Below are 9,433 nucleotides of genomic sequence, written 5' to 3'. Positions count from 1 at the left end.
CACAAGCACAGAGGATGTGATGTTTTGTTTTCAAAATAAAAGCGTAGGGGAAATTATTTCCAGATCGCTGTAAGGAAATCAAAGCAAACAGACAACAAAAAAAACAAAAATCTAAAAAAAAAAAAGAAAGCATCAATTACCAGAAAAGGCCGAACATAGCAGAGTTAAATAAGTTAAATCAACCGTGGCTTTTACTCCGCTGCGCAGTGTAAAGGAACTTTTATTTTGAAACCCGGAACAGGAAGTCCTCTCCCTGCTCTAGCTACCGGATGCTTCTCGGCGGTTTCCGTCCCATTAAGCGGCTCAAGAAGCAGGAATCCAGACGGGATTATCGCCAGCAGACGCCGTCGGGCCGCCGGGCCGCGTTTCTGACCGGGATTCGAACCGTGTCGACGTCTCCCGTCCGGACCGCCGGATCTCCGCAGCCCGCCGACACCCGCAGCTCCCGGTACCGGTGGGTTTTATTGGCCTACATAGACAGGGACGGGACGCCATCCTCCGGTTTACGAGCGTCTCATGATTTAAACAGCGATCAATCGATAACCGATGATCGATGAGGCCTGGTAGAAGATGAAGCTGGTGATTCCTCCTCTGACGTTAGCTTACAGTTCAATATTCCTTTATTTATTTATTTAGCGGCCCGGAATTAATTAATTTCTCTATTTCTGTCTAATTGCATTATTTATGTATTTGTTCACATGACGATAATCAAACGTTTACTGTCTTTTAAATGTAGTGTGAATTATTGATTTATCAGATGTTAATATTCATGTGAGTGGAACAGATGTTCAGAGAAATGTGTTCAACCTCCTGACATCCTCATCATCCTCATCCTCATCATCCTCATCCTCATCCTCATCACTAGCGGATCAGGTGTAGTTTAGACTCTGAAGCCTCACAGAAGATCTCCATCCTTCCTCTGGCGGAGGAAGGATGAAGCCGATGCTGATGGAGCCCCTCCCTCCATGAGGCGTGGCGGGAGCATGGTGATGCCCCAGTTCTGCCTCACTTCCTGGTCCACTAGAAACCTGCAGCCTGTAGCGGGTCAGATGGAGCCATCGAGGATCAGGAGATCCTGGAAGAAGACGAAGATCCAAGCAGACCTCGGAGTCCACATGGACCCGGTTCCAGAAGAACTCCTGGATCATTCTAGACTGGAGGCTGGGACCCAGAAAACCCTCTGGAGGGTCTGAAGGGGGAATAACCCAGAACTAGAAGAACGGGATCAGATTCCTGAGGAAGCAGAAGATGGATCTGGATCAGGTTGAAGGCTCTAAAACTGGACCATCAGAGACTGCTGTCAGGAAAACACTTCAACACCGACAGTTCTGACGTGTTTAAACTGTTTCTGATCAATCTGGTTATTGACAGGTGATCAGTAGTGACTCTATTGATCAGATGACCCTGATATCTTCTGGAGGTTCCGTTCCTGAGCCTCATGATGGTGTCTTCTTCTCCCCAGGAGCCTTCATGTTACCCCGACCCTCTGGGTTCCGCTCTGCTGCCGCGTCCGTCACATGACCTGATGGAGGAGACCCGCCTCGCTCGCGCGGCGCTGCGGCTACCGCTGCGTCGACGGTGTTGAGGTCGGAGCGTCGACGTTCCGTCGGACATCTCTCATTGGACATCCAGGAGGAGGGGCGTGTCCATTTTCACTAACGTAGAAGCGTTTTAGTGGTTTGGTCGTCGGGACAACCTGCAGGAAGCGCCTCCGTGGTTCTGCCACCATGCTGGTGGGCGTCGCCCTCGCCCTGTGCCTCAGGACTGTTGTGGTCTAACAGACGGCTGATACCTGGATCCTGGTGGTCCACTGGTGCCATGGACTACCACGCCGAGTGCTGCCTGTGTGACCCCGAGGAGGGTCACGGCGGTCCAGACGAACCGCCGCTCCACAACATCCACGCGCCCAACCGCATCCGGCCGTCGTCCTACCGCGCCCTGAGGAGCGCCGTGTCCAGCCTGGCCCGCATCGACGACTTCTTCTGCGAGAAGATCGGCTCGGGGTTCTTCTCCGAGGTCTTCAAGGTACGTGTGATGTCATCACCAGTGGACAGGGTTTAAATGTTGAAATAAAATCCTGTCAGATAAAAAATATTAAAAGTAAATATATATGAATAATATTTTCATTTTAACAGTAGCTATTCTTCCCAGAATGGAGGTTGTTCCAACGCCTTAGATCACCAGAGACTTTTTCTAAAAGTGGAATGAAGTTCAAGTGGACTAGATCAGAGAGTTTATTAGAAAGATTTATAACCAGATATCTAACATTACCCACGAGAAAAGAATAAAGTGAGTTGTGGACTGCAGGTTTCCACCAGTTCTCTGTTACCCACTGGATAAACGACTCACCAAAGCCAAAGTTATGAAGCATTGTGAAAAGAAAAGTCCAATATATATTAATAATAATAAATATAGTAAAATAAAATCCTGAAGTAAGATGGGTCGTCCCTAACTTACAAACATTTGGAGATGCGAACAAACGTGCTTCACCGTATGTGACTATCATCCTGCAGTTCCCCTTTCTGCCACAACCCCGGTGGGGGCAGCACTGCTGCATTCACACAGCTCCAGCACTCATATCCCCCTGTTGTTGTTTGTTGTTGTTTGTTGTTGTCTCTGTTAGCATCTCAGAGCATCAGGCTTCCTACCTTGGATACTTTACATTTTATCATGGATGCTAAGGCAAAGTAAGCTACATGCTACATTAGCCTCCAGTGGATCATGAACATCAACAGCTGACTCCAAAGCTAAGCTACCTGCTGCAGTACATTTAAATGACCAGTGGATTTGTGCAGATCAGAGGGAGTGATGGGAAATCCAGAAAGCCTATTAGCGCCACGCTATTAATACCAGAGACACAGAGATGCTCCTGCAGGTCCAGCAGCCCCGTTCCGTCTGACCTGCTATACCGTCACATGATCTCAGCCCGACGTCCGCCGACGCCGCTAATCGACTGTGATGTCACCTGGAGCCTCAACACGATTCTCTGTAGCTAAGAACACAACTTGTTCCTAAGGGCTGTTTGTAAGTCGTTATTGATTACATTTTAATCTATTATCTACTAAATCAGGTCATTTAAATGTCATTACTACTCTAAATACTAAAGTAATGTCATTACTACTCTAAATACTAAAGTAATGTCATTACTACTCTAAATACTAAAGTAATGTCATTACTACTCTAAATACTAAGGTAATGTCATTACTACTCTAAATACTAAAGTAATGTCATTACTACTCTAAATACTAAAGTAATGTCATTACTACTCTAAATACTAAAGTTCTTTTCCCTCAAACTGATCAGAAACAATTACAGGACATTAAACATCCCATAATAATAAAATCCTGTAGTACCGTGATGTAACTTTAACATCTCTACCTCTGAATGAATTTCCTCCTGGGGGGTGTAGAGGCTAAGCCCAGCTTTAATCCACTGAGGTTTTTCACCACATTGACCTGAATGACGCGCTGATGTCACTTCCTGCTCATCAAAAGTCAGACACGCCCCTTTATGTTTGATTCCTCTGAGAAACTCAATGAAATCAAACAGTTAACTCCACCCATAGTTACCGTCAAGTCTTTAGCATCTACGATTGTTCGTATCTTGAGGACTAGCTGTACTTGCTTTTCAAAATGCCCTACGCTGGTGAGGATACCGACCGGATGTCCGACTCCTTTTCAGCGTCCTGTGGGGGAAACCTCTCAACTTCCTGTCTCACCTGCCTCTGGTTGTTTTTCAGGTGCAGCATCGCATCACAGGGCAGGTGATGGCGCTGAAAATGAACACGCTGGCTAGCAACAAGGCTAACATGCTAAGAGAGGTGCAGCTCATGAACCGACTTTGCCATCCCAACATACTCAGGTAGGAAATGATGCGCGGTCAATAACGCTGTCCAAAGACAATAATACAGTAGAACCTGCAGTAGAACCTACAGTAGGACCTACAGTAGAACCTACAGAAGAACCTACAGGAGAACCTACAGGAGAACCTGCAGTAGAACCTACAGTAGAACCTACAGTAGAACCTACAGGAGAACCTACAGGAGAACCTACAGGAGAACCTACAGGAGAACCTACAGTAGAACCTACAGTAGAACCTACAGGAGAACCTACAGGAGAACCTACAGGAGAACCTACAGGAGAACCTACAGGAGAACCTGGAGCGTTGAATCTGACCTCGTAGCGACGGCTCGTATCTGGAGGAACGAGTGTAATTCTCAATACAGACGTTTTGTTACGCATCGATTTCACGTTAAAATATCCAAAATCCAACAGCGCCGAACAACGGAGACAACTCCCATGATGCTGTGCAGCACCATTCTTGTGACCTCTGTTGTTCTTCGCCTCCCCTCAGGTTTCTCGGGGTCTGCGTGCACGAAGGTCAGCTCCACGCTCTGACGGAGGTAACCTCCTCGTCTTCGTCCCTCCCTCAGCCGCTCCCTTTCCTGCGCCGTCGTGACTCCGCGTGTCCTTCCTGTCTCTTTAGTACATCAACGGGGGGAACCTGGAGCAGCTGTTGGACAGTGACCTGTACCTGTCCTGGGGAGTCCGGATCCTCCTGTCTCTGGACATCGCCCGGGGGCTGCAGTACCTGCACAGCAAGGGCATCTTCCACCGGGACCTCACCTCCAAGGTAAAGCATGCTGGGAGACTGCGCCCAGTGTTACCTCAGGTCCCAGGCGTCCGGCGAGCGGCCCGTCGGTAGATAGTCTTCTTTTGGGTGTTGGGAATGTCCTTGACTGTCTGACTTCCTGTCTAGAACTGTCTGGTGCGCTGTGATAACGGCGTCTTCACCGCAGTGGTCGGAGACTTTGGCCTGGCCGAGAAAATCCCAGATTACAGGTCAGTTTGAGCGAAATCCAGGCGATGTTTCCACGTAGGAAGTGACCTCACGTAGCCAGGAATCAGTCCGGGAGCCGTGTCGCATCTCCTGCCACGTCTTTGACGCATCAATGTGGTTAACTTTGACAAACACGAGTTAACTAGTGCCTGGTTGTCCCCAGCGATGGTGTTGGGAAGCAGCCTCTGGCCATTGTGGGCTCCCCCTACTGGATGGCCCCTGAAGTTCTGAGAGGAGAGCTGTACAACGAGAAGGTAAACACCGCGACCCCGTTAAGTTCCACGAATAAACGAGAGAAGACGTCAGCTAGCGTTCATCGCAATGCGACCGACGTGGGAGGATCCAGTTAAAATGATTGTTGAGACGCAGACGTTACCTGACAATAATAACCCCGCCCCCCCCTTCCTGCTCGCCGCTCAGGTGGACGTGTTTGCGTACGGCATCATCCTGTGTGAGATCATCGCCCGGATCGAAGCCGATCCCGATTTCTTACCCAGGACTGAGGTGTGTGTTCAAGAATACAGCATGTTTGTGGTTTAAACTGAGTGTTAAACATCAACTAGAGACCTGTGAACAAAACTATGGACAGAGCAGTGATCTAGTACCACGGCATGATGGGAGTAACGCTCCTCCACCTGTGTACCTGTGTGCAGGACTTCGGTCTGGATGTCGGCACCTTTGAGAGTCTGGTTGGGGATTGTCCACCTGCCTTCCTCAGCCTCGCCGTCACCTGTTGTAACGTAAGTCCAGCGTCCGCCGGGTCGGGAACCAGTACCGGTCTGTGGGTCAGTCGGTACCGGTCTGTGGGTCAGTCAGCACCGGTCTGTGGGTCAGTCGGTACCGGTCTGTGGGTCAGTCAGTACCGGTCTGTGGGTCAGTCAGTACCGGTCTGTGGGTCAGTCGGTACCGGTCTGTGGGTCAGTCGGTAATTACATCCCGTTTCAAAGTGGTGTATTGTAATTGTTTGATTGTCCGTCTATTAGTCCACCACATTACTCAGGGAGCAACGGGGGTGAAAATGATGATGACCTTGACCTTGAGAAACCTAGGTCAAGGTCAAATTTCAACTTTTGTAAACTCAGGACCTGGACAAGATAGAAAGACGAGAGAGAAGGCCCGTGTATGACCATAGATCAAAGCTGGTGCATAGCTTTGACCTTTCAGTGTAGGTCAGGGTGGGTTGCAGGATGTTGCAGGTTTATGTTGGTCGTGTTTTATTTTTTTGTATTATCCACCACACCTTAAAGGATGTTCCGTGGAGAACAAACGGTTGGAGACCTCTGGTCTGAAGTCTAGTACTCGATATCACAGAATCGCCTTTTACTCATTTCCATAACCTCACCCGGATCAGGAACCGGGTCGTAAATGAAGGTTCCCTCCCGTTTCCAGATGAGCGCAGAGAGACGGCCGTCGTTCTCTGACATCGTCTTCACGTTGGAGGGGATGGAACAAGAAGAGGAGGGCGTGGCGACCACCGCTCTGGGTAGGTTCACCAGGGAGACTTTTATCTCTGAAGGGTGGACTATCGTTTGGGGGCGTCGACCAACGGCGACTCGACTCCGTCAGGAAGCGCCTGTGAACCCGTGTCATGTGTTTTCTGTCTGTTTCCAGAGCCCGTGGCGGCGGACGTCAGTCCCTACCGGCGGCGCAGCTCTCCCTGTCACCCTGTTGACCACGCCCAGCATCGGCAAGGCTTGGCCAGGAGTCAGTCGGACATGTTGCCCCCGGCGACTCTGACCTCCCCGTTCCTCTGCACCCCGGCGCGGGTCAACCCCTTCTCTCTCCGACACGACCTGAACGGCGGTCGCTGTAAGCTCCTGGACACGCCCAGCAAGTCAGTCATCTCCCTGACCTTCACCCTGCCGGCGCTTCAGGACCCCTGTGCCTCGCCCCACCCCCTCAGAGGGATGCCGGGGGCACTGGCGCTGCCCAGGAGGTGTCGGTCCCTCCCCTGCACCCCGGAGCTCAATCGGACCGTTGCTTCCTCCAGAGAGGCGGAGGGGAAGGGCAAAGAGGCGTTGGGCAGCGGGACGGCGGGCGACGAGGAGGAGTCGAGGACGGAGGAGGAGCATCAGGAGCTAGCTGAGGAGGCGGATGGATCGGGGGGTGATTCAGTCCTCGCCAAGCTGGAGATGGTTTCTCTGGAGCGGCTGGAGGAAGAGGAGGAGGAGGAAGAGGAGAGGATCCGCCTGACGGAACCCATGGACTGCACCAAGTCTCCAGAGGCGACGGACGGACTCGTAGGACCGCCCAGGATCGCCTCGTCCAATGGCTGGCAGCTTCCCATCTCTAACGGACCGCCCTCCTTACCTCCCCTGCCGCGATTGGACAATAACAACGGCTCGGCCCTTGCGATTGGCCAGCAGTGGGGTGGGCGGGGGCTGGTCAACGGGTACAACGGAGGCCAGGCTCGGCACGCCGATCCCAACGGCACCTCTGACCAAGACGATGTCATTTCCTGTCCGAGCTGCTGCCTGGTTGGGCTCAGCTTCCCGTCGGTGTGCCTCCGCGGCTCGCCGGCGATCCCTGCCCCCCGCCGTAGGGCTTCGCTCCCGCGCCAGCGGCCCTACCGGAACCTGAACGGCCCCATAACGGCTGGCGGCGCCTCCTCGTCGACGGCAGCAACCAAAGCCCAGCTGTGTTGCAGCGCCAACCGACCAATGGCAGCCGGTCCCTCGGCGCCACGCGAGCCTGGGCGGTCCCTGCCAGAGGCCCAGACCTAACCGGGCTTGGGGGGGCACTTGGTTTTTACTCGTGACCAGCAGCACGTGTTACCGGACAGACTGAGCGACAGTCGATGTTGCTCCATAATCGTAAGAATCCAGCGACGCCTAGACGAGGGCAGAAATCAACAGAACCGCTCAGAGGTCAGACCACATGGGCCACCAGGTGACCTCTGAACCTTTGTGGGGCGGCAACAGCACATCACTGCCACCTAATGGTGCCCATCCAACCAGCGTGATGCTGAAAAACGATCCAAAATGCAGGTCCAAAACTGTCCAAAGATCCTTTTAGGGATATTCAGGAGAACGGACGGAGACGAGGAAACGATCCAATTCGGTTCTGGAAGCTGCCAAAAAAAAGACAAAAACCTGCAACCCATTGGACAACCAGATTTAACCAGTTAACTGCCGGATTGAAAACAATCTGGAGTCACTAAAGTGGCGTAGACGCCAGAACCCTGGTGTTCAGCATGGCCGCCGCCGCACCTTACTGCTTCACCTCGTCCTCACGCAGCGCACGTGGACACGCGTGACGTAAGTGTGTGTGTGTGCATTCCTACGGGAACATCCTCCGAAACACTCCAGCTCCGAAAATATGACTTGATTTAAGAAAAGAAAAGAAAAGGTAAGCTGTTTCATTCAGTTCAGTGATTGATCGTCAAAATGTACGTTTATGGTCCCATGACATGTTTAGCTAACAGCGTTAGCGTGCGAGTTGTGAAGAGACGTAGTCGTGGAGACGTCCTTTACATCAAATATTTCACACACCTGGTGTGTTTCCTGCACGTCACCGACCACCAGGAGGTCACGACTGAAAGCGTTTGACTGTCTGAGAAACCAACGCCGAGAAACGAGAAGGCGTCAGAAACAAAAGGGTCTCGTCGTCAGTTTATTTAGTCTGAAGATCATTAGCAGAGAAAGGAACACTTGAGGTTATTTTTGAACATAAAATCTATTTATTTATTTATTTATTTATTTATGCCTTTGTTGGGATTTTGGTGTGTTTTTTTACGCTGATGATCCGTGGTTGTTTCTGAAGCATGACGTTGACGTTGATCACAGACTTACCGACTCAGAACTGGCTTCATTCCAGGTCCTGAAGGCGGTTCCACAACCAGAACCAGTGTTTTCTGTGTTTTTCCTGAGCAGCCTCTGCGTGGGGAACGTTTCCACCGTTAGTGGACGCTAGTGACTCTCCACGTTTTTACACTCGGTTATAAATTCTTTATTTTTGCACCTCGGTTCACAGCCCGACAGCAGCTAGTGCTTTATTTAAGACGTGCTTCTGGTGCTTCATGCGTGTTTGCTTCCCCCTCACATGTATGTGGTGTATTTACATGCATTTTAATCACACTGTTGTAACTTGAAGTCGACATGTGACGCAGGTAGAAGTATTCCTTGTACAGGTAGTGATCGTTCCACACACTGTGTGTGTGCAGGATGTTTTTTGGACAGAAGAACTTTGATCCCATCGTTTCTGATGTTCTGGCTTGATTTCTTTTTTTCTTGTTTGTCCATGCAGCTAGAAATCTGAGTGCAATAATCTGATAATAAAGACACGGATGTGCGTAACCCTTTGTGTTCTTGTGTCGTCTCGAATTGAATGTGAATATCAGACAAAATTTATTTGAGATGAAGATGGAAGAGAAAGTTATCTGATGGTTTGACCCGTTCGTTTAAGGCACTTCCTCCTGGAATGTCCTGTTTATGTCATGTACTGACTCATTCTGGGACAAGTGATGCAGGCAAAATCATCCAGGAACCGTTTCACTGTGTGAACCTGGACTGCTTCACTTCGTGAACCCGGACTGTTTTATTGCGTGAACCTGAATTGCGTGACTCGACTACTTCCAGGAGAGGTTGGCTGCAGT

At 50.6% G+C, this 9,433-nt stretch overlaps 1 protein-coding gene across 2 annotated transcripts; it reads left to right on the top strand.

Moving 5' to 3' along the window:
- LOC137600751 (dual specificity testis-specific protein kinase 2-like) lies at window positions 1-9,354 on the top strand. Of its 2 annotated transcripts, none has more exons than XM_068322535.1 (11): window positions 1-448; window positions 1,463-2,025; window positions 3,740-3,861; window positions 4,354-4,402; window positions 4,486-4,632; window positions 4,759-4,841; window positions 5,003-5,093; window positions 5,260-5,343; window positions 5,493-5,579; window positions 6,229-6,322; window positions 6,451-9,354. In XM_068322535.1, exons 2-11 carry the CDS (start codon window positions 1,819-1,821, stop codon window positions 7,560-7,562), a joined length of 2,076 nt encoding a protein of 691 aa, XP_068178636.1. In that variant the 5' UTR covers window positions 1-448; window positions 1,463-1,818; the 3' UTR covers window positions 7,563-9,354. The 2 variants fall into 2 exon arrangements, with proteins under 2 accessions (XP_068178636.1, XP_068178635.1); XM_068322534.1 differs by having other exon boundaries at window positions 1-454.
- Window positions 9,355-9,433: the final 79 nt, after the last annotated feature.

Source organism: Antennarius striatus, chromosome 8 (assembly GCF_040054535.1).
Source record: "Antennarius striatus isolate MH-2024 chromosome 8, ASM4005453v1, whole genome shotgun sequence".
Taxonomy (NCBI): domain Eukaryota; kingdom Metazoa; phylum Chordata; class Actinopteri; order Lophiiformes; family Antennariidae; genus Antennarius; species Antennarius striatus.
The sequence above is the reverse complement of the archived record's forward strand: the minus strand, read 5'-3'. Positions and strand labels throughout refer to the sequence as shown.